General features: G+C 35.5%; 2 protein-coding genes across 4 annotated transcripts in view; one reads left to right on the top strand and one right to left on the bottom strand.

Moving 5' to 3' along the window:
* The window catches only part of LOC136253699 (uncharacterized), a 32,100-nt gene extending 31,538 nt beyond the window's left edge, over positions 1-562 (top strand). Inside the window, exon 8 of the mRNA XM_066046359.1 lies at positions 325-562. Within this exon, the coding sequence (XP_065902431.1) occupies positions 325-393 (69 nt within the window). The 3' untranslated portion in view covers positions 394-562. The remainder of the gene's footprint in view (positions 1-324) is intronic.
* Positions 416-14,162, bottom strand: part of LOC136254503 (glutamyl-tRNA(Gln) amidotransferase subunit A, mitochondrial-like) — a 30,822-nt gene continuing 17,075 nt past the window's right edge. For all 3 annotated transcript variants that reach the window (XM_066047210.1, XM_066047211.1, XM_066047212.1), the window contains 6 exons: positions 13,833-14,008; positions 7,048-7,178; positions 5,085-5,277; positions 3,399-3,519; positions 667-863; positions 416-610 (listed from right to left, as the gene is read on the bottom strand). In XM_066047210.1, the coding sequence (XP_065903282.1) occupies positions 471-610; positions 667-863; positions 3,399-3,519; positions 5,085-5,277; positions 7,048-7,178; positions 13,833-14,008 (958 nt within the window). In that variant the 3' untranslated portion in view covers positions 416-470. The remainder of the gene's footprint in view (positions 611-666; positions 864-3,398; positions 3,520-5,084; positions 5,278-7,047; positions 7,179-13,832; positions 14,009-14,162) is intronic.

Below are 14,162 nucleotides of genomic sequence, written 5' to 3'. Positions count from 1 at the left end.
GTTTCCAGCTGGTAGTTACACATTTATTTTTTTCTTTCCCCTCTGTTTGTGGTTGTGCATGCAACTGGCAACTAGACTTGTTTTGTTTTAAAATGTAAACATATTGTAAACATGATAGTAGACATATTGTAAACATGATAGTAATTGTGATGTGTTTGGTTTTTACAATTACAATGGTCATTGTAAAACTATTACATTACAATGGTCTCTACAAAACCAAATGTAAACATTTTAAAGTCACCTACTGTACAAATGTACAATGTATGCACTGTCTTGATGGGGTTCTTGTATACTTTAATATACTTCTATGTATTATGTATATAGGAATTATTGTCATCCACACATCTCATCACTTCCCAAGAAATATCCAGTATGATCAGGAAACAACCCTAATCACAGTACTGTGATTGCATAATTGCAGTGTAGTTAGTATATATGTATTGCACAGTGATATGGAAATTGGTATAATATTATAACAGATAACAACTTATTTCTAAAGATTTGGCTGTCCTTAACAATGTTTCTTCTTGAAATCTATTACAAACTAATTGTATACCCAATGGTAAACCATCATGTGACACTCCAAGAGGTAAACTAATAGCTGGTAAACCTAAGCAAAATAAAACAAAAACATATTTACTTTATTATTTAAATTTTAACACTTACCAGCTAAGCTTACAGGAACTGTTAGTTGATCGTATACACAAGACTCAACAGGTCCTAGCCTTTTAATCTCAGTGTTAAGAGGTGCTTTGCTGATTGTGGTTGGAGTCAGCAGTACATCAACATCTGAAAAAATTCTGTGAAAGTCTTCAACTATTAATCTTCTGACTCTAAGTGCACGATCATAGTAAGTACGACCCCTGTTGAAGTAGTTGTAAAACAAGTTTGTAACCCTCTACTGTATTATTGTTATCTAATCCAATGGTTTGCTGCACAACAAGTACAAAAGAAAAAGTTGGCAAATTTGATGATCAGTTAAATTTGTCGACTTTTTATCAAATGTCCGTAAGTGTCTACACATTTAGATCTACAGTATGATTTTTTGATTTTTGTCAACTTTTAATTCATCGAAGTACTGTACATTGCTCAAAGCAAAAGTTCATTTATAAAGTAAATCTTGATACAGTGTGATAGGAAATGCCTAATGGAACCCATCATTAAATGCTGCGATATGTACTGGAAGGTTTCTATGTTTGACTTATTAAAGGTATAGATGGAGGTGTAGGTCATATACTGTACATGTATTGTTATAGTCAGGTACATGTATCCAAAGACTGGCAGATAAATATCATAGGATATTTTAGTAGCATTACTACTGCGCATGTTATACAGCAAAACTTTAACTGAGGTCTAACTTAATTATAAGGAAATTACACTAAAACCATTTACAAACTATCTACTATAATGTGGGAAAACCATTGATGTAAGTATAGAGTGAGAGATACAATCCACTATAATAGATTGGAAAGGTCAAAAGCTATGGGTTTGAAATTTTCACCATGAATGCAGCCACCTGTAGTGTAATTTACTTTAGTCCATAACAAGCTGGCTACTGATGTAACCATAATTTTGAGCAATTTTTTCACAACTGTTTGGGTGAGGTTGGGTGATTGGTATATCAACAGAAAATTGCTAAGCAGGTCATATAGAATCTCATATAGAACTCTCAAGACCACTTGTACCACTCAAAGTGGCCACTTAAAGTGAAAGAAATACACACACACTGTAGAAAATATTTGGGCAACTGTTTAATAGTGTCCATGTCTCTAGCCTCAGGCAGCTAGTGACACTCAAAAAGATGTGAGAACATTTCTCGTGGTTGGAATGTATCTCTAAAAATCCACTCGTGAAAAGCAGCCTGAGGAAATCAGTGGCATGGCTGTGGTGAAAATTTGTGGCGTATTGGTGTGGTTATCCATTCATGGTAAGAAGTTAATTTTAATGGTGTGCAAAGATTGATAATTTTCATAAATTCAGTCACGTATGTACCTAGTATCTAGTGTTGTTTTAGTTAACTAAAAGTACTTTTAGTAAGGCAAATATGTATTAGTAACTAAAAGCAAATCCTTATTATAACCAGAGTCAATTATTACTGCCTGACATAGGCCATTTGTCAGACAAATATCATGCATGGCCAACCATAATGGAACCTACCTGACAAAATGTCAGATCAAATAGAAGGAAGTTAGAGAGTTTTATAGTGAAGCATTGTCAATCAATTAGACAACAATGATTGTATTACTATAGGTTGAGTCACTCATTCTATCAATGTATCGTAAGGATGTAAAACAGTAGCATATCAATTTCAGGTAATGCTTTAGGTTGCCTGACATTTTCTCTGGGATTAGAAAAAAATTATAACTGTCTCTGATTATAACTAAAACTAAACGTATAACTAAAAAATAACAGAATGATTTACTAAAACTAAATCTAGAACTAAGAAAGATCACTAAAACTATAACTAAAAGATTTTCTTATACACAACTAAACTATTAACTAAAAGGTTTTTATGTTTTTAACAAACTATAACTAAAACAACAAATACAATATAACCGTAACTAATAAATCTATAACTAAAAGGAATAAAGAAGGATAACTAAAACTAAAACTCTTTACTAAAACAACAATATGTTGCTCAGACCACTACATGTATAAGTTCACATATGTTCTACAGGTGGAACAAAGCACAGAATGAAACTGTACTGCTATATGTAGCATCCAAACATCAATATATGCTGTAGTTTGTGACCTGATAGTGGTTTAGTTAGCTATAACTAAAACTAAAAGTACTTTTAGTAAAACAAAACATGTATTAGTTAACTAAAACTATAACTAAAAGCAAATCCATGTTATAGTTAAAACTAAATATATAACTAAAAATACAACAGAATATTTTACTAAAACTAAATCAAAAACTAAAAAGAATTTGAAAAGATTACTATAACTAAAAGAGTTTCTTATGTACAACTATTATAGCTAAAGCTAAAACGTTTATAGAAATGTTACTAAAACTATTAAAGATTTTCACATTTTTAACTAAAACTATAACTAAAACTAAAATAACACAGAGAATATAACCATAACTAAATCAGTAACTAAAAGGAATTAAGAAAAATTACTATAACTAAAATTAAAATTATTGACGAAACTGACTATGACTATAACTAAAAAGTCCTTACCGAAACAACACTACTAGTATCATGGAAACATGAACAATATTAATTGGGTGCAACTGGTGAATGTTGTTTTCATTTTTTTGTGAATGTTGTTTTCATTTTTTTATGAAGTCATAGTCAGTTTTATAAAGTCATAGGCAGTTTGTCATAGTCAGTTTACAATTAGGTACTTTACATGCCTTGGGGCACTACCATTCTATATACCTGGTCTGTACTCACCGATATGTTAAAAAGTAAGTTCCAGCAATAATTCTGTGTTGCACAACTGGACCCAGACCTTCCATTCTATTTTCAGCAAACAGTTCATCACATGATTTGGCTTCATTAGAATAGCAATAACCTGGAGAATGTAAGTCAGCATGCACTGCATGTATGCAGATGATCACCCCAAACATAAAGTATGTAACCTATAGTTGACACAGTACCGTAGTACTGTATTACCGTACATCTAAGGGATCACAACAGTTTAAGCTTTTTTGGCCAAAAATATTACCAGCTTCACAATACCTTCATAGCACCCCTTGGCAGTATTCACTGGTATAACCAAACCCAAAAGTGCCTTCAGTACGACGTTAAATGCTTCCAAAAAGTTGCTTGAAATTTAAAAACATAATATATTTAGTGGAATTTCCTACTGACTGACTGACTGACTAATGCCTTTAGACAAGCGTAAATTGATAATGGCTAAGGCTATGGGCTTGATTCTTTCACTGTTCAACGTTGCTTTGTCCTCTTGGCATACTGCAGTACTTACGATGCACATACCTAAGTTACCTTTGTCCCCTTTTCTTTTTGCTGACAGCTCAGGGTGTCAATTCATGGTAGCTAACGTGATGGCTTCCCTTTAGGAACCATCTGTATTTTCCATGGTGACTGCAGAAGCACTTCTCCTACTATTCTTCATTTGTAACGCTGTGAAACGGGCTTAACGTAGCTTAAAGCAAAGCATAATGGCCACTTATGAGTCAATAATAATAGTTGGGGCACGCGAATTGTCCGTGTTTTTGTGGTGACTGGATTGATTGCAGAGGTGCTATTATTCTTCGTTTGTAGCACTGTGTAACAGACTGAACATAGCTGAAAGCAAAGCATAATGGCCTTTCACTTTTAAATTTGATTCACCAGGCATAATAATTGTACAAGTTATAGTTGTAACGTAGTGGTGAGGGGTTTGCCTGATATGTGCACCCAATGCCCGAGGCAAGGGTGTGAATATCAGGCAAATCCCAAATGTGTCTGCGTTACCAACTATTATGCAACACTTCCTAGTTTATTGACATCTGTGTTACCAACTGTTATGTTCCTGGTTAACGACATCCTTATTACTACATGTACATCAGTAATTGTACTGCAACTACTAGCAAAGTATGCATTAGAATGGATATACAAACTATCATAACTACTAACACAAATCTTCTTCGACATTCAACACAACCTCAATACTAGAATCATCAATTCTGCTCTTTTCTAGCAGTGCGCCATTTGTACTATTGTCTTGTACAGTAGTTTCTCAACATCAATATCTCGACAACAAAACCTGTTTTAGTAAATGGTGCCACCTTGGATTTCAAATTCGTTTACAAGAGACACGCTTCTTGTAATTTACTCCATTCTCATGCGATTCATGATCAGTACAAAGGTCATGCCTGTGTATTGATTGGTGAAGTCCATTTACAGGGCCTACAGTGATAGTGGAACTGTACAGTACATATGTACTATATGGCTAATAGTCTGTTTTGTTGGTTTGTAGTGTTTTTTATATCCACAATTGCAACTATACTATGGCTATTAGGTTTTATATCCAGAAATGTTATGAAATCTTGATTTTTATTTTATAAAAGAATATTCGGAATACATATCAAACAATTTCAAAACCACACACAAATTTAAAAGTTCTTTGCTTACCAAAAGGTAATCCTGTAAACTTTGCCATATTAGAGGATACTTCTGCTGCACACAAGATATTGTATGATGGTGTAGCAGATTTCGTGTGTGGAAGAGAAACTGTGCAAACATTTCCACCTCTGTCTTTGATAAAACTAGCCACAGTGTCGATAAGTTTGATGTAATCAGGATTTAGATCATCAGTAAGAAACTCCTACATGTAATACATACTTTAGCAGTTGCTTTTTTAAAAAACTATAGTTACCACATTTACTACTTTATGACCAGATTTGTGAAACCCAACAGTAGCGCAAGCCTAAATTTTACATTATGATGAAGTGCGTACTGCTTCTTAATTTTAATGGCCTGGATATTAATGAAAAATATTCTAATGGACAAAACTTGGATATAGAGCGGTTGCATGTGACGTCACAGGTGCGGCGTTCAACTGAAACGTGTGGCATTTGTACAGCCAGGTGCTGGGAAAATTGCGTGTTTCATTTTCCTGTTATTGTAGAGTGACTAACAACCAAACTAGGTCGGTGTTGATAATTGACTGTTATCAGGTACTAACATGCTAGAGTAGTGAGAGCATAGCTGGTCTGCTTTGTGGCTACATGGCGAAAATAGTGTTTTCGCCCACGCATTTTCGAAACATGTTCGAAAATGCGTGGGCGAAGCTAAATTGCTTTCTTTCTTCATAATTGTGTCAGAAAAACTTTTAACACATTGGTAAATGTGAATAGGCATCTGGCTTTGTGAGCGTGCTAACAAAAAGCAGAATTTTATCGTAATTTCAGAAACCAGACCAGCTATGCTCTCGTCCTTCTGGTATATTAATACCTTATAATAGGTGAATGTACGTATCTAAGCTATCCATACTTACATTGTGGCAGTAGAATCGAATAAGCAATTTTCATGCATTGTAGCAATGGATTCTTGCCACACGTTTTTCTAAGCGTGTCTAATGTAATTATTTGTGAAACCGCTCTATTGTGCTTGTGTTTGATGGTGCACTACATACACCTGTACACCAAAGGAATGTAAGATACATGTATTGTTTATTGTTAGCACCTGTAACTCAAAAACTACTGAGCATACAAAGAAGAAACTTTACCACAGTATTATAATTGCTTTAAAGAAAAGGGGGTATACAGACTTACAAAAAGAATTCAAAGAATGTACTGTATAATGGGTTTTCAGATTTGATCACAGTTTGTGGAGTATAACAGTGAAATTTAATCGAAGAAACAAAAACGCCAACAACAAGAACTACTATGTTGTGATTCGATTCAGTGAAGCACTACATCAACAAAATATGTACCATATTGTCTTGAATTATGGCCGGTCTTGTATAAATGTCTGGTCCCCTTTAGTTGCTGGGGGGTATTATACACAGCATCATAACAATGGGTTTTGTATAAAAGCCAGGTCTCAAATGAACACTTAGAGTATAATGTAGTTACAACATAGTTAACAATTTCATGAACAATGAAGTGAAGAGCATTTTACATGTATACAGTTCCTTTTTACGCTTGAATCGAATATGCTGTTGAAAATGTCAAGGAGAGTAAACACTAAGATATGAAGTTGATTCATGAATCACGTATACAAACACTGGTCTCGTATAGTCACCAGTCTTGTTTAGTGGCTCGGGTAAAAGTTACTTGCAATTGAAAGAAACAAAATGCTCAGGCCATTATAATACGAGACAATATGGTAGTTGGATTCGTACAATTTAAGTAGTTGTTGAAAAGTATTGTGGTGGAGGTGCAAAGTGGCTATTAAAGAGGTACATACATATTTCCAATTGTGTAAATTGGATAGACATTTAATTGTACAATATTCTAGTTAAATCTGTGAGAAAGTCCAATGCTGACCTGACTGCAATCCATCAACCACAACATGATCATAGTCAATTATCTCAATTAAATTGGATACAGCAATTATCTGAATAGTGTTTTAGATATGTGCATAAACTAACTTTTGGAATGCCAAAACGTTTTCCATTAAGTACTTTAGATGACGATGAAATACTTTGTACTGAATGAGAACATGAATGATAAGGAACTTGAAATGTTGAAGAATCTTTTTCATCCCATCCAGCTATTACATCTACACAAGAAATTAGTCACAGACAGCTGTATTGATTGACCACAATTGGATTCATATTCAAACACTTAGATAAATGTATAATTATAAAATTTTGCAACATTTAAAATAACCCACAATAGAAAAGATACTTGCAGTAAAGCACATTATATGTGGCCAATCCTGTGAGAGAGAATATGGGCACAAAAGTTTTCAACTCATATCAATGTTTCATTGGCTTTGCAATATAAGTTGCAGATACTCTAGTTATCCTGGTACAGGCACTAAGTTATGAACCCACATGCCAGCACATAGGAATAATAATATACTGCTCCTAGCTAATGATAATAAAACCTAACCTATTACAACAAGGGAACCAAAAATTTAGTCTATAATCTTATGGCTCACGGGTATGGTGGGTCATTGTTTCTTACAACTCTACAGAAAAGATACAAATGAAAAAGTATAGACTCCTGAATACTGTGCAAGCAGTCATAGGTAAAAAAGTAAAGGGGAGAGAAATGGAACTCCTTTACTTTGTGTCCCGCAGTTAGGTACTCTATCAGAACAGTTATATACTAGACATATTAAAAAATTTAAAATAAGAAATAGGGATCGCTAAAAAAAGCCACAAAACAAGAAGGGATTGCTGGGGTGGTAATGTAAACCACAAATCCCCATTTTGACTCTTTAATGTAATCCACAAATCCCTATTTTGACTCTTTATACTCAAATGGAGCATTTATAAAGAGTCTTTATACTCAAATGGAGCATTTATAAAGAGTCAAAATAGGGATTTGTGGTTTACATTACCATCCCAGCAATCCCTTCTTGTTTTGTGACTTTTCAGTGATCCCTATTTCTTATTTTTAATTTTTAATATGTCTAGATTGTGTACTTTTTTCCAAATCCATTTATGGATTATAAGTTAATTGGCACATTAGTGTAGTAAGCTAACAGAGATACCTCAGTTTAAAAGGTTAACTCATTAACTAGATATCTTAATGCAATATTAATTTTGTAATCTATGATAAAGACTGTATTTTCATCCTGATTTGTACACGTACAAAATATAAGACAGGATACATTAATCCCTAGTCTACTCAGTGTTCCAGCCATCATCGTCACACTTGGTGCCATTGCTGAAAACACTGCTATAATTATGAGCTAACTACCTGTCAGAAGAATTACTGATTGTGCACCTATCATACAGGAGACAGTGTTGATGACAGCACAGTCAAGCACAGGAGACTTGATACAAGTTATAAGAATGGTAACTGTTAGTGTTACAATTCCTGTAGAGTCCTTTTTTTTTTCAAAAGAAGATAAATTTTCACGTGATATAACAATGCTTACATCAAGCACGTGCATTATAGGTGTAGAGTTGTCTAGCAGAATAGGTAGTGAAGAGATAGCTATACACTGTAGCTGTAGTGCTATTATTTGTAGCAATGATACTTTACACCTTTTTATAAATGCACGTATGAACAAGGCTGCATGTAGCAAAGCTTGTCTTCCTATGCCGGTATCTGCATGTACAAATCACAATGTCACTACTAGTGGCCAGTGGCGTAGACAGTCTTACATGATTAAAAGGGATTTGGCATGCAGTCAATACCCATGCAGAAATACTTTAAACTGGCATATCGATTTCCAATTCCCAGGCTTAGACTGGGCTCTAGCCCTGGAAAGCCTAGGTGTAGCCTGCTAGCAGGAGTGTGTCATAAAGTGGAACACCATATAGACAGCAAAGTCTGGTTAGCATGTGGTCATAAATGCTTGCAACTGTCAGTGTCACTAGTTGATTGGAGAATGTGCTAAAGTACACAGTAGCTAGTTACAGTGACATAAGCACAATAGCACACAATCCTCCCATATAAGACTGTCAGGCTTCCATCCCGCCCACCCACCCCCACGGTCAACACTCCCTATATTGAGAAGTAAAAATAAAAGTATAAAATTAAGGGTTTTTAGATTAACTGTTGTGATGAAGAAAATATTATGGTTGTAAACACACACACTCACACACACACACACACCTCCTCCTCTCCACTACCATAAAGGTCACGTGGTCTTCATACGGTGTATGAAGAAGCTTAAGATATCTACTCAGCTGGTCGACACTTGTGTACAGTTAGTCCTCCTCTGCTATGAAACCAACAGTGACATAATGAGCACCTGTAAGTTGTTTATGACATGGATACCATATGGGAGGGTTGTTGATGATATGTGGTTAGACCTCAAAATATTTTTAAATGGTAGGGTTGTAATAAACACCCCACCCAACCTTTTTTGCATGTGAAAAGCAGCCATGATATCAGCGCTACCATTTATCTTCCCCCTATAATGGACAAACAAAGCACTCACTGTGATGGCTAGGACGAACAAACTGGATGCCTTACATGCGTACTTGGACGGCTTCTTGTAGTGAAGATGGGCAGCTCACTAGAGACCCTATTATGGCGATCTTGTAAGGTAAAAGAGTGCTACACAACTTCAACCTGCCATCTTAGGATCTATTAACGTTATAAAGACTATAGTCGAACAATACGCATCCCTGAGAACACAAGATCCCATAATTTTGTTCTTGTACAGCTTCTTCCGTATACGGAACAGTAGGTAATGGCGAAAAAGAACTTAGAAATTTATCGAGGTGGAGGCCGGTTAGTGATCTGTGGAGTACGGATTAATTAATGGGTCATGGACACGCGGAAGGACTCAGTGAGTAAGGCTGTGTAGTTTTTATCGCAAAAAAATGGAAGCCTTGGGCTGTACATGAGTGAAACAAAATAATAATAATACTATGAATAACTAGATGAATAAAAAAATTGGAAATTTTAAAATAGGAATAGGGATCGCTGAAAAAAAGCCACAAAACAAGAAGGGATCACTGGGGTGGTAACGTAAACCACAAATCCCTATTTTGACTCTCTGTCATAAATCTTTAGTTGTGCTCTGTCATTTTGAAGTGAGTCAAAATAGGGATTTGTGGTTTAGATTACTACCAACAGAGTCAAAATAGGAATTTGTGGTTTACATTACCACCCCAGTGATCCCTTCTTGCTTCATGGCTTTTTTCAGCGATCCCTATTCATATTTTAAAATTTCCATTTTTTTATTCATCTAGTTTGTGTACATCCAGTAATGGATCATGAAGAAGACTGTTGTGAATAGTGTAATTTGCATTCTGCATAGTAACACCGTCAACATTTCAGTACACACATAAAACTGATCAAATTGCAATGTGCATACAGACTGAGAGTCTCCTAATATGAGCTTACATTTTACATTACTGGTGCCTCTACTAACTTTCAAATTCAGTGCAAGGATTGTTGCCATATACTTGACTGCATTTGACATCTGGGTGAACTCCCTTCAGACTGGAAGAGGGCATATGTAACAACAGTATACAAGAAAGACTAATCCATTGAACTATAGACCTATATCATTGACTAGTATTTGCTGCAAGTTGTTGGAACATATCATTTCCTCAGCAACATCTTCTCATGCTATTGACTACAATATCATGTGTACAAATTAACATGGATTTCTTTGATTGATAATGAAGACTGTGGTGAATAGTGTAATTTTGCATTGTGTATGTCAACGTTTCAGTACAAGCATGAAACTGATCAAATTGCAATGTGCTGAGAGTCTCCCAATATGAGCTACAATTTACATTACTGCTGCCTTTAATAGCTTTCAAATTCAGTGCAAGGATTGCTGTTATACACTTGACTGCATTATTAGAGTATTTACACGACTGCTCTATTAGAGTATTTAATCTGGATAACCCGACCGCGTACAATAATCACGGAGTGTAAAAAACCACCTTGCAACAAAGTCATCAGTCCAGATTAAGCTTCCTGGCCTATACTGAGTTTAATAAAGACAGATTCTATTAGCCACAAGTAGCACATACCAAAAAACTACACTGTGAGCGTGATCTTGTATGGCTTCTCGACCGTAATGGCATTTTGGCAAGAAGAAATGGCCTGGTTTGGGCTGTTTCCATTCGAAAACGAAATCAAAAATAGGTCATGGACACGCACAATGATCCATTCAGCAAGCCTTGTTACTTTTTATCCCAGGATTCTCCTTGTAAACTTCGCTATGCCTGTGAAAGCAGAATAATAAGAATAATAATAATACGAATAATAATAATATAGATGAATAAAAAATTGGAAATTTTAAAATAGGAATAGGGATCACTGAAAAAAGCCACAAAACAAGAAGGGATTGCTGGGGTGGTAATGTAAACCACAAATCCCTATTTTGACTCTATCATAAATCTTTACTTACATGCTCTGTCATTTTGAGGTGAGTCAAAATAGGGATTTGTGGTTCGCATTACCACCGACAGACAGTCCAAAGAGGGATTTGTGGTTTACATTACCACCCCAGCGATCCCTATTCCTATTTTAAAATTTCCAATTTTTTATTCATCTAGTTTGTGTACTTTTTATTAATTCAGTAATGGATTATGAAGAAGACTGTTGTGAATTGTGTAATTTTGCATTCTGCATAGTAACACCGTCAACATTTCAGTACACACATGAAACTGATCAAATTGCAATGTGTATACAGACTGAGAGTCTCCTAATATGAGCTACAATTTACATTACTGGTGCCTTTAATAGCTGTCAAATTCAGTGCAAGGATTGTTGTTATACACTTGACTGCATTATACATCAGGGTGAGCTCCCTTCAGACTGGAATAGGACATATGTACCACCAGTATACAAGAAAGGCCCGCGTACTAATCCATCGAACTATAGACCTATATCATTGACTGGTATTTGCTGCAAGTTGTTCAAACACATCATCTCCTCAGCAATATCTTCTCATTCTATTGTCTACAATATCATGTGTACAAATTAACATGGATTTCTTTGATTGATAATGAAAACTGTGGTGAATAGTGTAATTTTGCATACTGCATAGTAATACTGTCAACGTTTCAGTACAAACATGAAACTGATAAAATTGCAATGTGCATACAGACTGAGAGTCTCCCAATATGAGCCACAATTTACATTACTGGTGCCTTTAATAGCTGTCAAATTCAGTGCAAGGATTGTTGTTATACACTTGACTGCATTATTAGAATATTTACATGACTGCTCTATTAGAGTATTTAATTTGGATAACCTGCCTACATACAATAATCACGGAGCAAAAAAAAACACCTTGCAACAGTCATCAGCCCAGATTAAGCTTCCTGGCCTATACTGAGTTTAATAAAGACAGATTCTATTAGCCACAAGTAGCACACACCAAAAACTTAACTCCGAGCATGATCTTGTATGGCTTCTCAAGCGTAATGGCATTTTGGAAGAAGAAATGGCCCGGTTTGGGCTGTTTTCATTTGAAAACGAAATGAAAAATAGGTCATGGACAAACTGGCATATTTCAATTTTGTCTGAAATACACATACTGTTTCCTTTTCACTTGATACTTAGTACTGGACCTATACTCATTGCAAAGAACCACCAGAGGGTTGTTTTGAGTTGAAGATTGCTTTTCAAGGTGGTTTTTTAGGTGTGCGTTCTACTAGGATTTTTTGCAAAAAACATGGGCGATCCCTATTATGAACCCACTATTGTGGTTCATGATGAACGAACGGGCATATTTCAGTTTTGTCTGAAATACACATACTGTTTCCTTTTCACTTGATACTTGCTAGTGGACCTATACTCATTGCAAAGAACCACCAGAGGGTTGTTTTGAGTTGAAGGATGCTTTTCAAGGTGGTTTTTAGGTGTGCGTTCTATTAGGATTTTTGCAAAAAACATGGGCAATCCCTATTATGAACCCACTATCGTGGTTCATGATATGAACAAACGGGTGTATTTCAGTTTTGTCTGAAATACACATACTGTTTCCTTTTCACTTGATACTTACTAGTGGACCTATACTCATTGCAAAGAACCACCAGAGGGTTGTTTTGAGTTGAAGGATACTTTTCAAGGTGGTTTTCAAGTGTGTGTTCTATTAGGATTTTTGCAAAAAATATGGGCGATCCCTATTATGAACCCACTATAGTGGTTCATGATGAACAAACGGGTATATTTCAGTTTTGTCTGAAATACACATACTGTTTCCTTTTTACTTGATGCTTACTAGTGCACCTATACTCATTGCAAAGAACCACCAGAGGGTTGTTTTGAGTTGAAGGATGCTTTTCAAGGTGGTTTTTAGGTGTGCATTCTATTAGGAATTTTGTAAAAAAACATATGAACAATTTGCGTAAAATTCGCAATTTTTGAATGTTTCCAAATTTCGTCTAGACTATTTTTACTGCTATATCACCATTTGTTTGAGTTCAGTGTTTGACAATAAGCCATCTGAGTGTTGCTTTATGCTCAAGTCTGCTTTCTAAGGCTGGTTTTAGGTGACTGCTCTATTAGGATTTTCAAAAATTCTTCTGCAATCCCTATTATGAACCCACTATCGTGATTTATGATAAAACAGCTGGAATGATTCAGAAACAATTTTTTACCCAACCAGCTAGCCAGGTCACTAACAAACGGCAAAAAATCCAATAATTGTACTGTACGATGACCTTATAACAGCTGTACAACTATGAGCATAGGTACAATGTAGATTTATTAGTGGGATTTCAAAGCAAAATTCCCCATACGACAGTTTACATATATCACATGTTTAGAATCTTACCCAGAACTGTTGCACATGTATCAACACTTGTGGAAAGGATCCCCACTGTATCAAGTGAAGAGGCCAGAGGGATCAGTCCATATCGTGATACTCTCCCATAGGACGGCTTCAGACCAACAATGCCACAAAATGAAGCTGGAAGTCGAACTGATCCTCCGGTGTCTGTACCCAGAGCACTAGATGAGAAATTTACAAAGCATTGTCCACCTGTTTTTATGCAGTATTACCAATTATAAAGTTGAATGGTTGACAAGTACTGTATGGTAACTGAACAAGGTACTGTACTATTAACCTGTACTATTAACCTGCATTATTGTCCTTTGCTAAAGA

Source organism: Dysidea avara, chromosome 4, assembly GCF_963678975.1.
Source record: "Dysidea avara chromosome 4, odDysAvar1.4, whole genome shotgun sequence".
NCBI lineage: Eukaryota > Metazoa > Porifera > Demospongiae > Dictyoceratida > Dysideidae > Dysidea > Dysidea avara.
The sequence above is the reverse complement of the archived record's forward strand: the minus strand, read 5'-3'. Positions and strand labels throughout refer to the sequence as shown.